At 50.0% G+C, this 24,012-nt stretch overlaps 1 protein-coding gene across 1 annotated transcript in view; it reads right to left on the bottom strand.

Moving 5' to 3' along the window:
• Positions 1–5,259: 5,259 nt before the first annotated feature.
• The window catches only part of PRMT8 (protein arginine methyltransferase 8), a 100,680-nt gene continuing 81,927 nt past the window's right edge, over positions 5,260–24,012 (bottom strand). Inside the window, exons 7-10 of the mRNA XM_059184532.1 lie at positions 21,196–21,311; positions 15,527–15,677; positions 6,873–6,994; positions 5,260–6,121 (exon numbers count right to left, since the gene is read on the bottom strand). Of these exons, the coding sequence (XP_059040515.1) occupies positions 6,038–6,121; positions 6,873–6,994; positions 15,527–15,677; positions 21,196–21,311 (473 nt within the window). The 3' untranslated portion in view covers positions 5,260–6,037. The remainder of the gene's footprint in view (positions 6,122–6,872; positions 6,995–15,526; positions 15,678–21,195; positions 21,312–24,012) is intronic.

The following is a 24,012-nucleotide window of genomic DNA, read 5'->3' as shown; positions in this document are numbered from 1 at the left end:
GAGTATGCTTCCAAGCTACCACACTGCCCTCAAAAAGAATAGGTCCTCTGAGTACACAAACTCAATACCTTATTGATCAAAACCAAATACCGCTAGAGGGAAACTCTACTGGGAATGGCACCATGTGTCTGATTGTAGAGGAGAGAGAACCTCTTGGATTAGCTATGGCTGTTCTCTACGGGACATGAGCCCGGCTTTAGATGTAGGCTCTAGGCTCTGTCTCAAGTTCACTAGGATGTCCTTGTGTCTGGAAATGTGGGTGGAGAGAGCTGGAAGGACAGGGGCCTTCCTGGAGTGCCCCGGGTGGGGTTATGGCATCTCACTAATCGAGGGTCTTCTCGTTCTAATGGAAGGACACATGCTGTTGTGTCAGTCAGTCACCTCCTGCTGGGGGTCTGGGAGATCTCCGCAAACCACCTGTGAGGCCTTTAAAGAGCTAATGGACAGGAGCCTCCAAGTGGACCACTCTGCCCAGGGCTTTTGGCAGAAACCCTTCATGTGTGTCACCTGCGGAGACAAGCCTGCAGTCAGGGGGTCGCTCCAGCTGCTGACCTTGGCTCTGACCGCAGAGTCTGCCACCCCAGAACCTTCCAAGGCCCGCAGGCACTGGCATCCAGACAGTCTTCTCAATAATGCAGTTCGCATACAGGGCAGAAATATGATTAAAATAGCAATTATAACTGGAATTCCGATGGTGCTTTACAGGTTCCAAACATGCTTTATATTAACCTCATTGCATCCGGGTCATCTCTTCCTGAGTCTCACAGAGGTGGAGTGACTTGTTCAAAGTCACACAGTCAGGAAGCAGCCCCCCTGGGGTTTGCCTCCCTCTTTGGCTCCAACCCTTACGGCGTGTGGCCGAGTTGTCCAGTGACTGATGCTTCCCTTTGGAAGCGGGAACAACAGGGCCTGGGCCGAGTGACCCAGCATCCCGGGAGTTTTTTCTGGCCAGTTCGCTCGGCCCTTGAGGCCGAGACGCTAGCTGGTGCCTAGAATTTGGGAAACCTTTTTCACTTCTGCTGTGATAAATTACTTATGGTTAGGATCGAAAAGGATTTACTTGAATGCTCCATTCTCTGAAAAGGACAGCTGGATCTTTGTATGGGATTCACAGAGAGCACATTTTCCTTCCATTTCACAGGCTTGATAACGGAGAGATAATAAGGAGGTTAAAACGTCACCATCCTCCCTGACAGAGCTTGTGTCACTGAGCTGGGCTCAGACTATGGATGTGGTAGGATGGAGCCCGTTGAGAAGCTGATAGACGCTTATTGGCCAACCTTCTGGTCATTGAACATGATATGTCTGAGCCTTAGTTGAATAGGAGTTCATCACTTCCCAAGGGTTGGGCCCCGGGTAGCCTGGAAGGCTCCAGATGTGGTTACATCTGGTGTGAGGAGATCACCCATCCTCAAGCAGGCTTATCCTGGCAGCCCCAAGACCATAGGCTGAGGATTGGGGCACAGCCTGTGGTAGCCCGAGGGTCAAAGGCAAGCGAGAGGGCCACGTGGATGGGGTGGTGCACGGAGCCGGGTGGGCAGGGGGCGCCATTCAAGACTCCAGGCAGGGACCTAGAAAAAAATCTGTCTTCAGGAACAGGGCTCCAGAACCCAGGGTGGGCCCCCTCCCTCTGTGCAGGCACAGGGATGGGGTGGGGGGCGAGAATCAGATAGATCAAAGATGGAAGGCAGGAAATTACCCCATGATCACGGCTGCCCACTAGGCCGACGACAGACTCTTAACCGGGTGACCCATCCTAGGCACGAGAATGGGCTGAGACGTCCAGCTTAATTTCACTGTGTGCCAGAGGTCCGGATCAGGCTGGGTTTTGGGGTGAAGTGCCAGTTGTGATGCCAAGAGGGAGAAAGGCAGCAGAGACAGGGAAGAAGGGAGGGCCGGGCACACGGGAGAGAGCCTCCATGGGGTGGTTTTTACGAGTAAGGAAAATGTCTGCCTCTCCCCAGGGGCACAGATAGAAGGACAGGAAGTCGAATGGCCTTGAACGGCCGCTGGACACATTCCATGATGTCAAGCTGGCCAGCTGTCTCCCTGTCTTTTCCCACCTGCACCCCCATGCTGTTCAAGGGGATGGACAGAGAGAGGCCGGTTCCCGTGCCTAGAGCCTTCGTTCTATGGGGAAAAGGGATCATGCACACAATGGCCCTCAAAGTGACTCAGCCTGGATAAGACCTCCAAAGAGGCCTCAGGGCTGGGGGTCTGGGGAGAAGTCGGCTGGGAGTGGAAGGGAGGACTGCCCCCAAAGAGGAAGAAGGGAAGAAGAAAGACAGGAGTACCACTAATAGGTTTTGTAGAGTCTCTAAGAAAAAATTTTAAAAAGCAGAGTCAGGGACAGAAGATGTTTCATACATGAAGTCATCTTTGCAGTGTCCCTATTGTCATGCGAAGACCTCATCTCACACACTGACCTCGATTCAGAACGTGCTCCAAGCAGATCAGAGGGAAATTACAATTCGCACTGCAGCATTCCCGTGGGCAGGAGGAGGGGGCTGCTCTGGGGAAGAGCTCCTTCGTGCCTCTCTAGGCCTCACCCCAGCAGTCCAGGAGCAGAGATGGGAATATGGGGCAGCAGAGGCTGGAGACCCAGAGCCAGGACAAGCCTCAGGAGTGACCTTCCCTTCTGGTGGCTGGAGAGGTCCAAAAGATCTCTGGACCTCTCTGTTCAGCCCAGTCCTTCCCTGTCCCCCAGGAATGTCAGGGATGCCTACAGGCCCCAAATGCCTGGAGCCCCTGGGGGGTGGGGTCATCAGACTCATTGGCTCCTGCCAATTATGATTTTACCCCATTGACCATGGATGGAATCCTCCGTGAACTTGGCTGGGCTCCCTACCCAATGAAAAGCAGAAGGTAGGGGTTCCCCAAGTGCCACCACAGAAAAAAGCCACTAATAAGTTTCCCTTAAATGCCCTTGGACAGAGCCCCTGCGCCCATGTCCTTTTTCAAGCCCCCTTCTCTCCCCTAACACATTCACTGCTGTCCCTTCCAGTTTTCCTGTCCTTCTTGTCTAACACATGGACTACATGAGGTGAGCTGTCTTTGTCCAGATACAAGGGGAGGCCTCCAGACCTGGGTTCGGAGGGACCAGCACAAGCGGTGGAGAAACCATGGGCAGGACTGAGTTCACCGCCCAGCTCCACTACAACTCCACTCCTCCTCCTGGGGCCTCAGTGGGGCTACAGAACGGGTGGGGTTCCTCTGCCCCTAACTCCCAGGACTCTGGGGAAACCCACAAGTACATTATGGAAGGGTAGGGACCATCGCTGCTGGACTCACTGATCATTCTCAATGGCACTGCCAGCCCCCGGACACTCCACCTGCAGCCAAGCCAAAACCTCCTCTGCCTCCTTCCCATCTTGGGCGAGGTAGACCCCACCAACTCCTCTAAAGGGCCCTTCCTCCTTCCCAGCACCTGGGATATGTCTCCCAGGGGAGATGATGCAGATGAGATCACTTGTCCCAGAAGCTTAAGAATAACCCAACCTGAAACCAAATCAAAACACTACCACGCCTGGCACAGTACATGTGCTTCCATCCTACGGAGAGTCAGTTACCACACTTGGACAGAGGCTGCTAATTTTGCTGACAGCTCTCTATATGGGAACATGATTGGCTCAGCCCAGGAAGACAGGGCAGCCTTTCACTAGCTAGAGGGAAACATACATGGGCTCTGAGGGGCCAAGCACAGCTTTTCTTGGGGCCCCTGAGTACCGTTGTGCAGTGCTCACACTAGACCAAGGGGCAGGGGATACTGAAATTCACATTGCCTGTGAAGCAGAACATCCCCAGAACTATGTATGCCTCCAGGAGGCCCCTTTTAAAATCCAGGCAAAGAACCCCTATCTGCCCAGAGAGCCGGCCCCGCTTTCTGAGTGATGATGGTCCCAGAGAGAATATCTCAAAGCTGATGGAGGCAAGAGATAACATAAAGATGCAGGTTGGTGAAAATGTGATTCTGAGCACCCAACCGAGACCCAAATATTGCTTGAGGGCAGCTTCTAGTGAGAGTGAGCAGATCTGGCAGCAGGAGAGAAGGAAAGAGAGAGAGAAGGTTCAAGATTCCACTGACCTCAGAGTATTTGGGGTCTCCTGCATACATCATTTTCAGAGGCATTTGATTTTGGTCTTGGTTCCTTAATATTTATTTCATTTTCAGTTTTAGTAGTAGAATCCTTTTCCCAAAGAAAATTAAAAACAGACAAGGGAAGCATTGGGTTGTTTCTTTTTTTAACCTGGGGAGAGGGAAATCCAGAGCTCTGGCCACCTTGACCCTGGCTGCTCCCCTAAGCCTGAGGGGACACAGTGTGGAAAACATTCACCTGGTCCAGCCCCCTTTTCTCAGCCATGATAAGGTGATGTGACTTGCCCAAGGCCCATGGGGGCAAACCTACACCCCCATGGCTCAGGATCCAGGCCCTGTTTCCTCCCACAGGGCAAAGAAGCAGGCCCTCAGACTCCTTGGCAACTGAATCTTCAAGGCATCAGGGCCTGGGTCCCTGCCCTCAGGGTATTGTTTGCAGCCACAGAACTCTCTAGCCTGGTCCTGCCCTCTCCATGATGGAACCAGAGTCTAGAATCTAAGAGATGGCAGGTCTGAAGATGTTGAGGGCACCCCAACCATGCTGGAGGGAGAAGCTGCAGTGGGAACCTGCGGTACCATCCTGGGACCCAGTGTCTTACCGGGGCTCAGTGGGAAGGCCTCGGCTGAGGTGGGTGAGCTCCTGTTGGCGCGGAGAGTAGCAAGGCCAGCAAGTCACTGGCCACGTTGAGGGAGCAGGGATGAGCCCCTGTGCGGTGCTGCAAACTTTCAGCACCTCGGACAAGAACAATCTCCTCACTGGCTTTCCATTCAGACCCTGCTCCAGTCTCTCCCCAGGGACCCGGGACCACCATCTCCTGCTTTGTCCAGGCCCTCCCAGCAGGACATGTATCCCAGATTATCTGGTTCCTGAGCTTGGCCTCTCTCCAGGCTACAGGTAGCTTCCTGTTCTAGAGTGTTCTTGGTTAGCTCATGTCCTCCCACCTCACCGCTAAGTCCCTCTTCCCACCCCCTGGAGGGTTGGCAGGGAACATGACCTTGGACAAGGCCTGATGTCATGGCGGCTTCAACCACGAGCTGCCCTATGGGGACCTGCAGCAGCATCTGTTGCTCCTCGGATCTCCCCTTCCAGTGTGGCCTCTCATGTCCACCCTGAGCCCTCCCACCCCAGAGCCCCAAGAACACAGCCGGGCCACTGCTTCACTCTCATGTGCATTTATTGAGCGCCAACAGAGTGCGTGGTACTATGCTCAGGGTTCAGAGCCACAGTCTATCAAAAGGAGACCAGAGCTGGTACAGAGAACGTTTCATAGCTGCTTAACATCTGTAAGGGATGGGGAAGGGGGAAACTAATCACAAAACAAATTCCTATTCGAAAGCAACAGAATCTCCTCTGAGAGTAATATATATTCTATGCACACGCACGCACGCACGCACACACACACCCTGAATGAACACAGACGTATACCCACGTGGTTGTATATGCATGCATATACAGGTGGTGTGGGCAGAGAAACTAATGGGTCTGCTGGAGGCGCGCACGCACGCACGCACGCATGCACACGCCGCCGCACAGACGGGTGATCTGGCTTACGCTATCAAAGACACTACGTGTCCAGGTTCTAGTGAAGCAGTCTGTCCTAGATGCCTGCAGCATGCAAAACTTGGAAGTTCTGGAGATTCACAGTTAAGGAGGACAATGGGTATACGTGTGCACTTTCCCATCCTCGGGGCCCCAACCCCAGCACTGGAGGCTGGTCTGTGTGGGCGACAGCAAAGCCTCAGTGAAGGGCTCCCAGAGAAGAGCCGGGGAGCTGGAGGCTCTGTGTCCCGTGGCAGGGCCCACGGGAGCCCTGGTGAGTTCACCAATCTTCAAGGCAGAATTTAAAACTCTGGTTTTCGAGCGTGGAGTCCTTGTTACGGAGCCGCAGATGGAGGGAAGAGTTTCTCTTCTTGCTCGCTCTCTGCAGCTTCCCACGTGTGCTAACGCATTTTGTAGTCATTAGATACAGATGTTTCACACAGCTGTCCCTTAAAATCCAAATCTACCGTGAAATCCAGGTCTCGCTGCAAAGGAGGGGTGAAGGGTCCTGGGGTTAGCGTGGTCGGGAGTCGCTCCCTCCCCCACCGGTTCCTGCCAGCAGGGGGATGGGTGACTACCCTGTTTCTAAGGTTTTCTAGCGAAGGGGTTCCCGGGAGCAGCCCTTGGGAATCTATTCTGGTGTCTCATTATCCTGACAGGAAGTGCTTTGATTTCGAACCTAAACCCTTCCTGTTATAATACAGAAGCCTTCCCTCTGAGGTCATCCTGAGAGAAAACAGAGTGGGGTGTTTGAGTCTTCCGTCGCACAGCCCTCAGAACATTCTTCAGACTCTTTCAACACACAGGCTCGCACCTGCCCTTGCTCAGAAAGAATCGCACAATCCCCAACCCACCAGGCCCGCTGAAGAAAGATGATCCGAACATCTTCCAGGCCAGCAGAAGCTATTATTTCTTGGCTTGCTCTAAATGAGCTGAAACACAGCCTCTGTGTCCAAAGACCCCGGATGAAGAACTGGAAACTGTCCTCGAGGCTGAGAGGCCAGAGCTGGGCCTGAAGAAAAATCTCTCATCTCTGAGTGTTAAGAGACCACAGCTAGAGGCCTTCAGTGACACCTAGTCTGACTTTCTACTGCCCCTCCCCCAGTACCTGGTCTGTTGGTGCACAAGGCACCCGGGCACCTGGGCAAGAGGGTCCTGGGAGCTGTGGGGAGCCAGCTCCGTGGGTCCCTTCCTCTCTCTGACCCTGCCCCAGGCAGAGATGGCTTCAGCACTCACCACATTTTTGGCATTTGGCTTCATGGATATGGTCCCATAGATTTCTTCCCCCCTCCGGACAGTGAGGTAATCTTCTAAGTAGAAGACAGTCTGCTTCCAGTGGGTGTAGGGGGCATCGGGGGCTGAGGGGACAAGAACAGGGGAGGTGGGAAGGAAGGGTCACAGGAGATATCTCCAGAAGGACTGAGGCCGAGACCCTGCCTAGAAGTTGCTGGGCTTCTTCTGGGATTCACTGAACCAACACCCAGCACTCTTGCAGGATCAGGGCCCAGCCCCTATAGCCTGCTGCCCCAGAAACCCTCATTCAGCCCCGGTGCTCTTGCTTCATCGAATTTCCATCTTCTCAGAGCTCCTGATCTTCCAGGGAATCAGAAGAGAAAGACGCTGGTATCACAAGTTCATTCCAAGGGGTGGGATGTGTACCCTCTCAGCAACTGAACTCATTAATGCAGATGAAACTCAAAATGCTACTGTTTTTAATTAGTTCAACAGAGGGAAAACATTCAAGTAGTGTAATGGGCAGATTTGTAGGTAAGCCATCCTGGCTCCCTTTAAGTGACATCATGTATGCAAATTCCATAGCTAAACCCATATCCCACCGACAGCCCGTCCTATACACAGCTTTCCTTGCCACTTCTCTGCCCCAGAACTAAACCTAGTCTCCTTGGCCCAAGCCTGCTGTGGGGTTTCAGCAGTGTCCTCCTAACTGGATCAAAAAGAAAAGGGATGGGGTGCCAACTAACCAACCAAGGTGAGTTTAGCTCACATCATGATCTCAGGATCATGAGATTGAGCCCCATGTCAGATCCCATGCTCAGTAGGGAGTCTGCTTGAGATTCTCTCCCTCCTTCTCCCTCTGCCCCTCTCCTCCTCAAATAAATAAATCAATCTTTAAAAAAAGGAAATGTGGGATAATTCTCATCCCACAGACCCACCACTGGTACACAGCTCATGCCTCCTGCAGGATCCAAAGCCAGACCAATGCTGGGGCCTTCCCTGTATTAGCCATTGAATCCAATCTAGCCTCTCCCTCGACACACTACATGCTGAAGAGCCAAATGAGGGGTCCTGTGTATGGGCCATTTTCCTCAGCGCCTCAGCAGGCTCTCCCTCAACCATCAGGGTCACTTCCTCTGGGAAGCCTTGCCCAGGGCCCACCCTGAGCTTCTGTGACCACAGAGCCTGTCACACTGCAGTGCAAAGGCCTTTGTCTTTCCTCAGCTGTTTGCTTCCTCCATAAGACTACAGTGTCTATGAGGACAGGTGCCAGGCCAGGCTTCTTTACTGTGATATCCTTGGCACCTATACTTGCTAGATCTATAAGTACTGAATAAGTGAGTGAGGGCAAAAACCCAAATAAGTTTGTTATGCTTCAAGGTACTATAGATGCTCAATTCCAGTGGAGGCTTTGAAAACTATAGGTAGTCGAGGAACCCGTTATAGTAAGTTCTTCTTGGCCTGTTAGGGTCTTACCTTCCCCCACCTGGATGCAGGACTCCTTGATACTGATTTTCTCTTTGCTTAGGACCAGAGCTAAAGATGAGAAGACTTGGGAGAATATAATAAGCGCCTTTCAAAAGCCATCATATGGATAGTCTCATACATGGCCTTATATACGGCATTGGAGGCAGAACAAAGGCTAGTCACTGGAATAGCTAGTATGCAAATTTTTAATCCATCGGGAAAAATTAGGGCTGTTCTGCAATCATCTGAGCTACCCAAAGTCCAGTCTTGAGGTGTGCCTACAACAACCACTAACGGGATTTATCAAGCGCTGAGTCAGACCAGGTCACTTCTGAGATCTTACAAACCCCAAGACCTATTTAAATGGTGGTGAAGGGTCTGTCTTTCTTCACCCTTTGCAATAATCTGGCTTGATCAAATGTCAGTGGTTTGGTTAAAGACTTGTGTAACCTTCAGTGTGTGCATTTGGGAAATCAATGCAAACTCAAGGTCATGGTGGGGGAAAAGCACCCTGCCCTGAGCACTTAGAAACAATCAAAGGAGGATCATGAATATGCAGTCTGTGCCTCTAGACCCTAGATCCCCAAACATACCAGCCTTTGTGGCCTCTAAGCCATACTGCTATCTACGGAAAATGTCCATCCATTCCAGCACCTTCCCTACCAACTACATCTAAATAAATTGTCAAAAGACAGTCTCTGGTGTGTGTGGAGAATGGCAGTTTATGACTGACAGCACTCTCGCCCCCACTTCCTCCTACACCAGCTCAGACAGGTGTCTCTCCTGTTCTTAAAGACCTTCAGGCAAGGAGATTCAAGCAGCTTCCTTCTGTCACCTAATCGGATGCCTTAGGAGAGTCCCAGGGATTTCACTGGCTCAGGGTTGGCAGCCGTCAAGCCTAGGTGTGTCTGATGATTGTCCAAATGTATCCCAGGCTTGGGTTGGAGGAAAGTGATTTTTTTTTTCCCCTTGACATCAACATCAGAAGTTTGAGAACCTCCCCAAACATTTCATTTCTGTGATGGGTCCATTGGTTGTGGACTAATTATCTAAACCAGGTTTCAAAAACACTAATTCTCCATCAAGATGCCCAAGAGAAACTGATTACTCAGATGTCTCAACTCTACTCTTAGAAACTTGAATTTGGTCATTCTGGGGGGACGTGAAGGGGGCAGACTTGCCAAGACTTAAATATCTCCCCCCGGGTGTTGTAGACACACAGCATGGCTGAAATCATGCTGTGAACCCAGTCTTTGCGTCTAGTAACATCTCTGGATGGGCAAGAGTGGAAAGGACATTTAATGAGGCAACAGCAGGCCCAGTTTCCTGCCTCCCCATTGCCATGTGTTTGCATTATGACCCTCGCACTCATGTTCTACATCTATAGAATATGGGGCATGATATTTATAATCCCTTGAGGATTAGATGGGATGACAAGGGAAAAGGGGATCCAAAGGGTGACCAGAGACAGCTCCAGGTTACTTGTTTTTGTGGCTTAACTATGAAGAGTTCTCCCTTTCACTATGAAAGTGTCCTTAATTGAAAGATAAATTATATGGTCACTGTACAACACACTAAGCCAACGTGAGGGTATTACTAAGCCATTATAATATAATAAGCCATTATGATATAATTCTGATATCATCACTATGGGAAGTGGTAGATATCATTTTGCTTATCCATGATCTATGGTGCTGACCTGCAAAGATACGCTGCCTCCTTCTAGTAGTGCAGAATGTCCTAGGGAAGCATCTAGAATGGTGGCAGGTGCAAGGATGAGCGTGCACAGGGCTGTGGGTGACATCTAGAGTTCTCATCAGGGAATAAGGCCCTCCCTCCCTCCCCTGCCCCAACTGTAACCTTCAAAGTCATGCATCTGATTTTCAGTTTTCCCTGTTATGAAGATATCTTTATACTCTTAATACCCTGACCCCACACGCCAACCTCCCCTTTTCTCCCTCCCCTTCCCAGTCTCTCTGGGCTCTGGATTGTGAACAGCTTTTGTTCTATATTTTGAAGTGAGTGTGACCAGTACTGTCCCCAGCAGGCACTCCACTCAACAGACATCAATTCAGGATGCTTTTCATGTGCCAGCTATGGTCCTAAATATGGGAAACAGCAACCTGTACAGCCTTGCCTCCTCTTCACATCCTGCAGCCTCAGTGAGAAGGCACTCAGGCCACTGGGTCATCCTCATGACCAAGGACAAGGACAGTAGAGCTCAGGGGGTTGGGGGGAACGAATGGCAAGGGCCCCTCCCAAGAATTCTTTTCCCAGTGCTTTCAGAAAGGGAGTGGAATCTTGCTTCCCGTTTTACTTCCCAGTGTCCAAGTGCCTGGTAGCTTTTCCTGAAATTTAGAATATTTTCTAGCTATCAATTTGTAATATAGTTCCTAGAGGATCAGAAGCTTTTTGGAGAATGAAAGACTATGCACCAAGAAGTTTCTTTGACCTGCTGCATTGACTCCTGGTCACTGGATGGCAAAGCTGGAAGGGGTTGCTGAGCATCGCAGTCCAGCCACATCATCTCACAGATAACAAGCCAGAGTCCCCGAATGTAACCTAATCAAGGTCCATCTCCTGTATCTGGCCATCCTACCTGGCGAACTCCTGGAAAAACAAAGACTTCAACCCAGGCCTGCTTTCTACTCAAGCAACTGCCCCTCCACCCTCTCCAACTGTCCCAATGGTCCCAGTTCCCACATCCTGCCCCCACCCGCTGAGGATGGGGGGGGCAGCCATGCCCGCTGGCGGGCACAGCCTGGAACCCTGGGCTCCTGTGCCCATTTGCAACAGCTTCTGCCTGGAGCTGCAGAGAGGAGACGCCAGAGCCATTAACAAGGATTGTTTTCAAGCTGCACACCACGTGATGTGTTCTCGAGTGGGCCCCCCGGAGCCAGCTGTGGCTGGGCTGAGACTGAAAGCTCCGCAGATAATTGATGGGAAGGTGGCCCATACTGCAGGCTACACTCTGCATGAATTTTGAAAATAGCTGAGACCAAACAATACAGTGTTCTGACATACACGTAGATGTGATCAAACTTTCTTTTAAAATAGCAAGGGGATAAAGAGTACAAAATTATTCAGAGTAATGTTCATCTAGAGGCAATATAGGGGGGTGATGGGATGGGACGGAGCATCCATTTCGTTATGTGGCGAGCTCACAGGGATTAATTATGTGGCTGTGAATTAACTTACTTATTCATTATAAATAGCATCATTATATCCATTAATAATGTAATTCAGGTTAATATTTATATTCTAATTAGTAGTAATAGTTCATTTCTTGATATTAACTAATGCATTTACATTCTAATAACAGTAATACATTTCTTTCTAGTTACTATTGCATTCTAGTTAATAATACTATTTACATTCTAGTTACTGAGTTAGTGGTGAGTTCACAGGTGTTCATTATATTAATAAATAAGCTAGCAAAAAGTGAACAGTGCCTGGCCCAACGATGTTATGAACCAGGAATTAGGATTAATCTAATTCTGTGCATCTGAGGTCCTCAAAAACAAAAAGTAAATCCTCTTTTCTGGGTGGTCAGAGTGCAGAGAGTCTGAAAAGCCCACCACCAAACCCACACTACCTGGTAAAAATGTATGCCACGTGTTGGAAGCAAAACCCCTCGTGGTCACCCTTCCCAGGTGGCTGAGGAAGCAGATAAGCAAATTATTTCCTCTGATCTCTAACCATATGGGGATGCTGCAGCGAGAGGGACCTACAACAGCCAGAAGGCAAAGACCTTGAGGAGAAAAAACGGCGTATCATAGTAAGGATATGGAATTATCTTTCCAGAAAGGCATTGACCATCATCTTGTTCAAGCAGTCATGAACAGGAGCAGTAGTTCTCAGACTGATCTGTGTATCGCAGTCACCTGGAGGGTCCCACTCCAGAGTGTCTGACTCAGAAGATCTGGGGTAAGTCTTGAGAATTTGCATTTCTAACAAGTTTCCAGGTGATGCTGATGCTGCCAGCCACAGACCACACTTTGAGAATCTCTGTACCAAGGCATGGAGAACAGAAGGCTGTAGGACCTCTGTCTGGGTGACTTTTCAGACCTAAGTTTCTGGGGTTCTGTGCAAAGAGGAGTCTACATAACATCATAGTTGCAAAAAGACAGATGAGTGAGCTCAGACCTTGGTCTATACCCCTAGTCTTTGAGCCTAGGAAACACAGTCCTCATCATCTCTCTCCCCTGGACCTGTGAGGAACTACAGTGGGGCTGTGACCACAAAATAAGGTGAAACAGCACCAGTGGGTTCGATGGAGACTTGAATGCTGGGAGCAAATCCTCACCATCCCTCCGCCCAGGGCTGACCTCTTTGATTCTGAATTTGAGATTAAACAATCCTCCTTCATATGGGGGCATCAGGAGTGTTGTCCCTGCCACCACAGAGCCATCTCTGGACAGGGGTCCAGCAGGCTATCTGCTTGACCTCAAGAAATGGAAATAAACTCAGGGAAGGGATAAGGGGGAGCGATGGGCTGCGAGCTATAGGGCTAGATCCTAGGTTTTACAAGAAGAACTTTTTCCAGAGCACCCCTAGGACCCTTCCTCGTCGCCTACAGCAGGGCAGGCCCCAGGAGAGGCATCATCCTGGAGAGAGTAGAGGCAGGCCCAGGTGCGATGGCTCCATTCCCAGCTTCTAGTCACAGCACGGTCCTCAAGCAGGCTCCTGCTCAGCCCTCCCACTGTTACCATACTGCCCCATTACTGTGAGGGAGGCTGAGTCTCACCCACCCTTCAAGGGCCAGGTAAAACCTCCCTTCCTCCTCCTGACTACCAGGAAGGCCATCTCATCTGCTGCCCCTCTAAGAAGGGCAGTAGCTGAAACTGACCCAAATTGGGGGGGTCTCCGCTTTTCCCCAAGATGGGGGGTACCAGCCCTGCTCTAGATTGTGGGGGCCAGCAGATTGTGGTCTTGGTGGTCAAGAGACACCAGTTCTGGAAAAAACCCTTATAGGAGGGGTTAGAGAAGTCTTTTGCCCCTCTGTCCACAAGTAAAAGAGGATCACTGTCATCAAGGCTCCAAAAAGTGAATAATCATATCCTCAGATTCTTGTAGAACCCACTCACCCCTGCCACATGCAAGCTCCCTCGCCCCCGACGATGTGCTCCCACCTCCCGGGAGGATTTCGCAGGCGTGATCAATAGGAACATCTTCCCAAGGGCAGGACTCGGATCTTGATAGACTCGTTGGACAGAAATGTGTTTAGGACCTACTGGGAGCCAAGCACTCCTCCAGATGGCAACAGGACAGAGACTCAGGAGATGTGACCCCAGCCCACAGGGAGACTGAGAATTAAGTAAAGTGAGTGAAAATACTGACTAAACAATGGTACATCTGGCTCAGGAATCCCATGTAGTTGTCTCAAAAAAAAAAAAAATACTAGCTACACCTGTGAGGCTGTGCAGGGCTCTCCAGGGTATATTGTTAAATAAAGACAAGGAGGCAGAGGGCTGTGCGTTTCATATGAACCAACCGGTGTTTTTAAAAAGGTGTAGTTGAAGGTGCCTCGTTAGCGCAGTAGGTAGCGCGTCAGTCTCATAAAAAAGGTGTAGTTGGGATGTGCTACTGTACTTACCTAAGATGCCACCAAAGGGTTCACAGAACTCTATGTACTATTTTTTGCAACTTTATATGAGAAGTATTTCAAATGAAAAGCCAAAAATACAAAGGTGTATATAGGTATGCATGTGCTTCTCCACTGAAATGTTTGGGAAGGATACAAAAGAAATCATTAACATATGTCTCTGAGCCAGAGTTGAGATGCAATGGAAAAAGAACTTTTTCCTTGATTTTTTACTTTTTTTTTTTTTTTTTTTTTTTTTTTTTTTTTTTTTTTTTTACAGCTCCATGACTGACTGACATGAGCACAGGATATTAGGGAACCCCAAGGAGGATGCCTAACCTTGACCAGGAGTGGAGGAGGGCATCCATTAACAGCTGAGGTGGGAGATGAGACCTGTGCTGGAGTTGGCCAGACGAGGGGTGGGATGGAGGAGGTGTTTGGGGCCAAACTGTGTCCCCCACAATTCATGAGCTGTGGCCCTAAGCCCCTGTCCCTCAGAATATGACTGTATTTGGAGATAGGGCCTTTAAAGAGACTATTAAAATAAGACCTTTGGGTGGGCCCTAATCCAGTATGACTGGTGTCCTTCTAGAAAGAGGGGATGAGGGCAGCAGCAGAGGAAAGGCCTTGTGAGGATGCAGAGAAGAGGAGGCCACCTGCAGACCAAGGAGAGAGTCTCAGGAGAGACCAAACCTGCCCACCTTGAACTTTCAGAACTGTGAGAAATAAATGTCTGTAGTTTAAGCCACCAGTCTGTAGTACTTCGTTATGGCAGCCCTACCAGACAAATATGGGAGGAAGGAGATGACAAGAGTCTCTGACAAGATCTTCCTGTCCCTATGACACACCTAGAACAGGGGTTGGCATGGGCAGAGACCATGGCCTAGAGACTTAAGAAGCCTTGCTAAGCTCGGGGACTGCAAGGTGCTCAGTGTGACTGGGCTGTGTGTGCAGTGAAGGGACAAGGGAGGAAGGAGGGGCAGTGAGAAATGAGGTGACAGAAGTGGGCTAGGGCTGGGACATGGAACCCCCATTTACCAGGCTAAGAAATTTGGGCTCATCTGCTGCAGGAAATGAAACACCTCTGAAGCTGGGCCGAGGGGAGAGCACAGATGGTCTTTGGGGAACAGTGTCAGGAGCTTGATGAAGGAAGGATTGGGGGAGAAGCAGCAAAGAGGAAGGAGACAGGGAGACATGGTCTTCCTAGGTCTGCAGCCTAGGGAGACCCGTTGAATCCTGTGGGAGGGCGAGGCAGTGAAGACAGGGAAACCTTACTCCACTCTGTATCCTTGCCCCTTGCACGGAATATGCTTAGTAGATGTTCAGTGAACAAATGTGCCTTCAAAATGGGTCCGTCCGTCTCTGCCTCTCCTTGCCCAACACGCACTCTCGGCTCTGGTCTTACCATACTCACTACCATCTACCTTCTCCTTTGGCAGCCAAAAGCCTGGGGAAGTGCTGGAGAAGGCTTACGAGATGCCAAGCAAGGGCCCCCCGCTCTGGCCCCAGGTCCTGCCCCCACGACAAGGCCAGCCTCTGCTACTTCTGCAAAGCCTCCACATGGAGGCAGAGGAGGGTCTGGAGTGAGTGCCCACAAAAGGCTCACCTGTGGAAAACCCCATTTTCTTGTGGCACTTGGTAAATTCAATATTAAAATAGGTGACCAGGGCGTGGACGTAGTCATTTCGCTGTATCTGCAGGCAGAAGGCAGATGTGAACGACAGCTCTTCCGTCTTCACCGTATAAATGTCCACTTCCTGCAGCCCGGAGGAAAGAGAATGCCAACACTTAGCGCCGCCACCAGGTCTGGGTCCTGGTCAGCAGCTTCTTTCCCTCGGAAGACCGCCCACAGTAGACTCTCCCGGGGTCGGGGGGATCATTACCCTCGGGGTGGCTCCCCAGTCCACCCACCGCCCTCCCAGTGACCCCCTCCATCCTTTCTACGGTGGGGTATGCTCAGGAAATGGTGCAAACACATTTGAATGTGAGGGGAACAGAATAAGGAAGGTCAGCCTTCTGGGAATGGGAGGGGAGGAGAGGGAAGGAGAGGGGAGAGGGGGATGAATGAGACAGAGCTTTCCCGAACCTAACTGAGTGGCCTCAGAGCAGTCTAGCTCAGCATCGCTCCCTCATCTAGAGGTTCTCAGAGTGCGGCCCCAAATGAAGGGCATTAGCATCCCCTGGATACAAATTCTGAGTGGGGGTGGGGTGGGGATGGCAGCTCAGACCTCTGGGATCAACACAGAGATTGATTGGTGCTTTTCCAGGCCCTCCCAGGGATTTGGGTGAACCAGATTAGTCATTTCCCCATTTTTTGATATTCAAGTTCTGAGCAACAGGAGACACTTAGTATTATCTTGGGAGTGAAGGTAGGAGCCCAACTACAGTCACAGGCTGAACTGAGGAAAGTTCTGCCGACCATCTACACCAAGCCTGGATGAAAGAAAGAGGGGGGGAAGGGGGAGGGAGGGAGGAGAGACAGAAAGAGAAAAAGAGAAGAAGGAAAGAAGGAGAGAGAAAAGGAAGGAAGGAAGGAAGAGAGGGGAGGGGAGAGGGAGAGAGGTGGAGGGAAAGGAGATGAAGGGGGAAAAAGAGAAAGGAAGAAAGAAAAAAGGGAGAGAAATAAGTAAGAATTTTTCAGTTCTGACTGGGGAATGGAAAACACAAAGGACTAATAATTTTAACAATTTCAGTTGGGAAGTAGCTGAAAATCAATGTTGCGTGGGGAGCAAGTATAATGAAAGACAGTTTGCAATGTGCTGTTCTTTTCTGTGTGAAGGATGCTGACCTGCTGTTTGCTGGCTCTGGTGAGACAGGGCAAACCTTCCAAGAGCCTTAGAGGCATCCAGACAGCTTTCCGTGAGGTCTAAGGAAGCTTCCCATAGCTGGGTTTGTGTAGCAAGGACAGAGGTCTGTAAGAACCAGACTGTAAGGAAGGAAGACTGTAAGAACCAGACAGAAACTCTTGTGCTTGGACTGGTTCCAAGGGGGTTCTCCTGAGACCCGGATGATGGAATGTGTTGGGGATAATTAGGAGAAGGGTCTGAAGGTGGGGAAACTAGAGCAGGGAAGACACAGAATGATGTAACAGAAATGGCTTTTATCTCTGCATATTTCTAGAACAAATAAAGGAAGAGCAGACGCAAAGCATTCCAAGGACTTGAAAGAGACAGAGGAAGAAGTTTGGTCAAGGAGGCAAGTCTGATCAGAGCCCTGTTCTAGTGTGGAGCCATCATGTCTTCCCGGGGAAGCTGCAGATCTGATGTGTTGGTTGGGAACAGGGTAGAAGTGCAGATGTAGGGAAATGGGGAGCCTCTTGGTGATGTCACCTCAGATGCAAGTTTACTGTGCTTCTAGAACCAAGGATGGGAAACAAGAATCAGGGGAATGGGAAGCCATGGGTCAAGCATGCAGAATTTGATGGGATTAGAAAACCATCAGTGCAAGAGCCCCTTTGGTAGGCTCCCTGGGGAGTGAGTGGCCATCTGGTGCTGGCTTGAACACCTTTGTGGGATTGATGTGCTCACTACCTGTCAGGCAGCTGATTCCATCTCCTAACATCTCCAATGGACAGCTCCCTCTTCAAAATGAGTGAGGAGAGTACCCACTAGTCTCTGTAACTTCCACCCAGGGCTAATGCCTCTTCCACCTCACAGGGGCCCCCTAAACCTTTTCTTCTCCAACATAAACTGTCTGTTTTCTCATTCACTTCTCATAAGTCATGATTTCTGACTCCACCACCCTCCTTGTTTGGGACATACTTCTAGCAGCAGCTTCTGATCTCAAAAAGCACACTGCTGGCTCAGACAGCACAAAGTCAGCCAAGCCCTCCCTTCACCACATTCTCACTCATGCTCCTTTTTCCTTTTGTCCTGGACACTGAATGTAGGGTCCTCCATTCTATGACATCCTGCTACGTTTGGTTCATGGCACCTGCCAGCGTATATGTCGTTCGTTAGCCCTCTGGCCACAGGCTGCCCATGGTTCCTTCAGGTCTACAACCCAGAGGCAGATGTGGTTAACCATATATGTTAATGGCATCGGCATAGCCCACAAGGCTTCTGGTGCCCACACTCACCGACTACCATCTCCTTCTTCGCCAGGGCCAGACGACCAGGCTCCAGGCTCTTTCCAAGGTCCTCATTTTCTTTTTCTCTTGGTCCCTCTGCTTTCAGCCTCACCTGATCTTTCCACGGTACATCTGGCTTGTCTCAGCAGCCTGCTCCCTGCCCCCACCCACATCAGACTGGAGTTCAGGGCAGAGACTGCCCGTGATGGGTCTGTGTATTCCCGCTGTGTAACCTAGCACTTGACAGTCCTCGGTCTTCTCCCTACTGGCTTCCCTGCTCGACAGAGCTCCTTCCCCCAGCCCCAGGCCTCTTCTCCAAACCAACCCCCTAATCCCTCAGATCCATTCAGACTGCACTGCTCTCTGAATCCAAAACCTTACATGACTCCATATGGCTTACCTACAGATTGTGGACCTGTTGGCCTGAACACAGACAGTGAGCCCCAAAGGTAGGCTCTGGGACACATCTGGACATGGCTCCTTTCTCTGGGCAGCCCCCTCACTTCTTCACAACATTCAGGGCATGCGCTCACACACACACCATCCCCCTGAATCAGGAGTGCCACCTCCCTAGAGTCCTGCTCCCAGACGTGTGTATCAACCACTGTCAGCTATCGACTCCTCTGTTAGCTGACAGGGTTCACTGCGTCCTACAGACATTTGCATCTTAATAGGGGTCCCCAAAGGAGCAAAAGGTTTCGAGACAGACGTGATGAAGCTATACATTAGAATGGTGACAATGGAGGGGTGCCCAGCTGGCTCAGTCAGTAGAGCGTGCAACTCTTGGGTTGTGAGTTCGAGCCCCACACTGGGCATAGAGCTCACTAAAATGACATGACATGACATGACATAAAATGGTGACAGTGGAGGCGGTTGATTTTTGGCAATAGGGGTAGAGCCATCTGCGAAGGCGGCCCGCTGTGGCTGGGCTTCGGAGACACAGAGGCCCTCAAAGCTCACGCCCACCCTCCTGTCAGACCCAAAGCCTACAAAGCCAAACCCTTTACTGTGGCTCCCTAGGGCCCAGAGCCCTGCACTGGAAGGATTTTTGTCTTCCTGCTCCAACAGCGTCTCTGACACCGCAGAGGGCACCCCACCCACCCCACCCCCGCCGACTCGGCCTCAGGGAAGCCCCAGGAAGCGGAGGGTTCTGGAAACATCAACTGCTCAGAAAAGCCCTGGCCTCCATTATCCCCACCACTAAATAACGTTACAAATGGATGTGTCTCAGAGCAGAAGTCTGGTCAAAACAGAGTCTTAATTATAATAAAGTGTCACACTTTGCAACGTTAATAGCGACGAAAGTAGCAATTAAGTGTGTGAAGAAGGGCAAGTGTTTTCCCAACAGGCTTGGCAAAATGTTGCTTAGCACATCCGCAGGCAAGCTGATGGACGGGCTCTCCTGGTTATAGAAGCATGCACAGACAGTCCTTACCCTTCCCGGGGAAGAGAGAAAGAAGGGGTGTGGGCAAAGGGGGGGAGCAGGACCTCAGCTTTGAGTTCCCATCCATCTGCGTCCCCTTCCCCAAGTGCTGTTGCATTGCCCCTGGCTGCACTCAGGTATAACCAAGGGAAAAAACCTTGGTGGGAGTGGGTAGGCCAGAGTGGCCTTGTGGTGGGGGAGAAGCAGGCCAGCCCACCACGCAACCTGCAGTAGACCCAGGCAAGCACAGTGGCCACGCCTACCATCAAAGGTGGAAAGCTCCCTGGGGCCCCTGCACATTGAAACAGTCATGCCTTCGGCCAAGGCCGTGGTGCACAGATGCCTAACAGTTCCATAAAACTGCCCCATGTCATTTGGGCAAATTCAGTTGCACCAGTTTGGGGGTCTACTTCCCTGTTTCTTGTTTGGGGAAGGGAGAGGGAGAGGCTTTAGGGACCATAGGCTGGTAGGAGAAAAACTTAAAGGACACATTTGCTTGCCGTTGATCCTGCCTGGACTTGGAACGGGCTGAGTTAAGAAGTAGTGAGAACCCTGTCAACAGAGAGCCGAAGACATAGACTTCCAGCTATACCTCTTAGGCAGAATGTCATAAGAAAGAGGCATCAACTGATGAGCTATGTGAGGCTCAGCTGGTTTTATTAGTCCTCGGAGGTCCCTTCTAAATGCCACAGGGACACTAGGGACCAAGAGTTGAGTTTCTTCTTAGGAGGACTGTGCCCACCGACAAAGGACAGCTGTGAACCTGGCAGAGCAGCAGTTTACATCAGAACTTCAGGAACCTCATCCCCAGGGGAACTGGACTCTTCCCCTTTATCCACTGCAGATGCTGCCGGGCTCCAGCCCAATACTCCCCACAAAGAAGTGACACATCCAGGACCAGTGTCTGCAAGTCTGTTTCATTAAGATGGCGGCTGGGTGGGCCAATGAACACTTAGAGAATGAACCCAGATTTTTACATTAAAAAGTTAGCTTCAACCATATGAAAGTGATGTCTTTCCAGATTTTAAAAGACCAAGTATGGTTTAGCATAATATATTTGTGTCTATAGATGTAAATTCGCAGGAAAGGGCTGGAAAGAGCAAGCCAACATGTGAACAGTGTTACCTCCAGGAAAAGCGTGTGTGGGGTTGAGAGGGAGGGAAGGTCAAGGGGAGCTTTTGTTTTCACTCTATCAAATTTGATACGTTTGAATATTTATTAATAAGAATATTCGGGGGATCATTGTGCCAAGGATGATGGCCAGCTGTTCTTCATTTGCACAGAAGAACGTCTTGTCAAGAAAGCTGTTAGAGCATGTGCAAACAAGACCACTCTTGGGAAGGGGGTTGAGGAGCTCTGTCTGGCCAGGTCAGATGTGCCCTTGGAGGGGGGAGTATAATGCCAATTACAGAGCCGTTGGAGGGATTGGATTGCTTCCCCAAGAGGGCCATCCACCTCTGAATGGAGGAGCTTGCCCAAACCTGAGCATACCCTCCTGCCTTTCCACTGATACCCCCTCCCCCAGGCCCTTCCCCCTGAATCACCAAGGGATGTGACCCGACTCCCTCCCTTCAGCTGTGCCCCCGTGGAGTCCAGTGGCTCTCTCTGTGGCTCTGCCTTGTGCGAGCATCTTCTTTTGACGGGCAGTCACCTTGGGGTGCCAGGGGATCTGGCCAAGTTGGCCTTGCCTCGCCAGGCCGGGGTACTCCAGGCCCATGGCTTTCCAGGGTGGCACAGCTGGGTTGCCAGCATGCTTGGGCCCGAGCAGGAGGAGTCTACAGACCTTTATTAAACAGGCATTGGTCACCACTTGCTTTGGATCCACGATGTCCACCAGGGGCTCCTTCATGGCAACATCTCGGATACAGGTCATATCAAAGCCATAGACATTCTCCCACCCTGCGAAAACAGAGTGAGCCATGAGGGCCAGCAGCAGGACCCCCGGAAGTCTTCCCAGCCTTCCCGAGTGTAGAGCACAGTATCCCCAAGGGAGGGGAAGGGGCAGCCCATGTTCCCCTGAAATCAGAATAGAAGAATTGCTCATCGAGTGGAGAGCTTGGCAGGATGTACAGATCCCACTTGATGGTTAGGAAAACTAAAACTCAGAGAGGCTGAAAAACTTCTCTAAGGTCACACAGCTAGAATGCCACAGGATCAAGACTGGAATCCAGGTTGCCTGCCTCTTCCTCATCTATTTTCCCTCTCTCTGAGCCAGCAGCATCACCTACAAACTCTTATCTGGCACCCACATTTCTATCTTGGTGCCTTTGCTCAGCCATTCTGCACACTTAGAAGATCCATCTCTCTCCCTTCTCCTGTCTCCACCCACTGAATCTTCAACAAAGCAAAGAGACACATGGGCTCTTAAAATGATATAGACTAGTTTGAATCCCAGCACCAGCACTTACTGACTAGGCCCTTGTGCTAATTCCCTAACCTCTCTGAACCTCTGTTTTCTCAACTGGAAAATGAGGGGGGAGGTTGGGTCATGAGTCTGTCTTTCTCACATGCCATGATGTACTCACTAAGAATCCATCCCATAAGAAATATCCCCCAGGTAGTGCACAACCAACCCAGTGGTGCTCATTGGCCCCTTACAGCTGCTCATAAGATGCTCTGAGAGGGAGAAAGATGTAGGATGCAAGGGTGGTGAGTGAAGGAATGCACATCTGATGGCCTAAGACCATCCTTAATTGGTGGCAATCATTGCTACGATTGATGACCACCTAGCTCAAGCCAGACTCTTCATTTAATCTATCCAGCAACCTCCAGGGGATACTTCCATTGACAGTCAATGAAATAGGTTGGGGGAAGTTGGCATCTGGCCCACATACAATATCTGGGTCCAGATCCTGCATTAGGGAGATGGAGGAGCTAGGGCTCACTCCAGCTTGTCCCCTGATCCTTCAGCTGCACTGACCCAGTTGTGGCAGCAACCAGGAACGCAATTTCCTCTCCCAGTACTGCAGAGGGTGTGGCCTAAGCAGCAGCTTTAGTTACTGAGCAGCTGAATCTCATTTGTCTGTTTATGCAGATGGGTCTAGAAATGCATCGAAGGAGAGATGCTTTTCTCTAAAATCTTATAGGATTAAATTTCCTTTTAAAATTTACATCAAGCAAACAGTACCTTCGGGAACTATGTTTCTGTATGTTTAAGAGAGGGGGTGTGTGAGGAAGGAGGTTGGAACAGTCAGTGAAAGCTGTGCTTCTTTGACTCCTTTCTAAAGCACACAAAGACCTTCCTCGGGGAGAAGAGGCAGAGAAAATAATCATCTCCCAGAGGGTGAGCACTTGCGAAATTCTGGCTTGAGGATAAGATGCCAGTCATATCCATTAAATCACATGAGGTTGGTGCCAAATTCCCAGTTGAAACCTACGTTTGGAGAAGGAAGCTGCTCAGTTGGCAATGGGACGTGTTTCAGGGAAGACCCCCTTCTAGAGTCTAGAAGTCCCTGGATAAAATATATACACTAAATACACTGTCTTCATTTAAAATCTTTCCTTAAGACACCTGCTGCTGCCATGTTCCTGCTCCTTCTCTCTCTCAGCCCTGCCTTAAGTTGAAGCTCAGGGCACGTGTTGGGCAAATATAGAAGAGAGTCTATGTGCATGATGTTTAAAGACCTGGACTTCACACTTCAACTCTGGGCTCTGCCATTTATTTGTTATGTAATATTAGCAAAAATTTAGCTCTCAAAGAGTTGGTCTCTTCTTTAAAATAGAGATGATGATAACCACAGCTACTCTATTAGGTTGTCATGAGGGTTAAATGTGATAATATAAGTAGACTATGTAAGGAGATGCCTGGAACATAGAGCAGCTGATACACAGTGGTTGTTATCATTATGTGATTTGAGCTCTGGCTTTGTCACCATCTGAGCTGTGTTACTGTGGACAGATCAAGCCTCTTCTCCAGGCTTGCATGTAAAGTAAGGAGTTGGGTTCAGTGGTTCTGTGCTCCAGAATCATCTGGAATGCTTTTTTAAAAATACAAATTCCTGGGCCCATACCAGACCTCCTGAATCAGAATCTCCAGATTTGGGATCCAGGAAGGTGGAATTTTACAGATCTATATAAGTAGGGGCGCCTGGGTGACTCAGTCAGTCAATAGTCCGACTCTTGATTTCAACCCAGGTCATAATCTCAGGGTCATGAGATTAGCCCTATATCAGGCTCTGTGCTCAGTAGGGCGTCTACTTGAGATCCCCCCCCTCTCTCCCCTTCCGGTCCTCTTCCTACCACATACACATGCTCTCTTTCTCACACTCTCTCTCTTTGTAAAAGAAAGATAGAAAGAAAGAAAATTCCCTTAAAGTCAAGAAATGATGAGCTTAATATCCCCTGCTTTTGTGAAGCCTTTCCTAACTATTCCCAACTATAGGATTACTTCTTCTATATCCTCAACACCTATAGCCAGTATCTAGCACAATATAAGCACACAGATAATGCTTTTTTAATTGAAATTCATTACCAAATATTTAATGCTCTACACTGCTTTGCAATGCCCAGTATTTTAGTTACATTTTCAGAGGTTAATTCATGTTTTTCTTCCCAGCTAGACCACCCTGCCTTTAGTTATTCAAGAAAAAGTTTGCCCAGG

Source organism: Mustela lutreola, chromosome 8 (genome assembly GCF_030435805.1).
Source record: "Mustela lutreola isolate mMusLut2 chromosome 8, mMusLut2.pri, whole genome shotgun sequence".
Classification (NCBI taxonomy): Eukaryota; Metazoa; Chordata; class Mammalia; order Carnivora; family Mustelidae; genus Mustela; species Mustela lutreola.
Note: the sequence above shows the minus strand (reverse complement) of the source record. Positions and strands in the feature narration are given on the sequence as shown.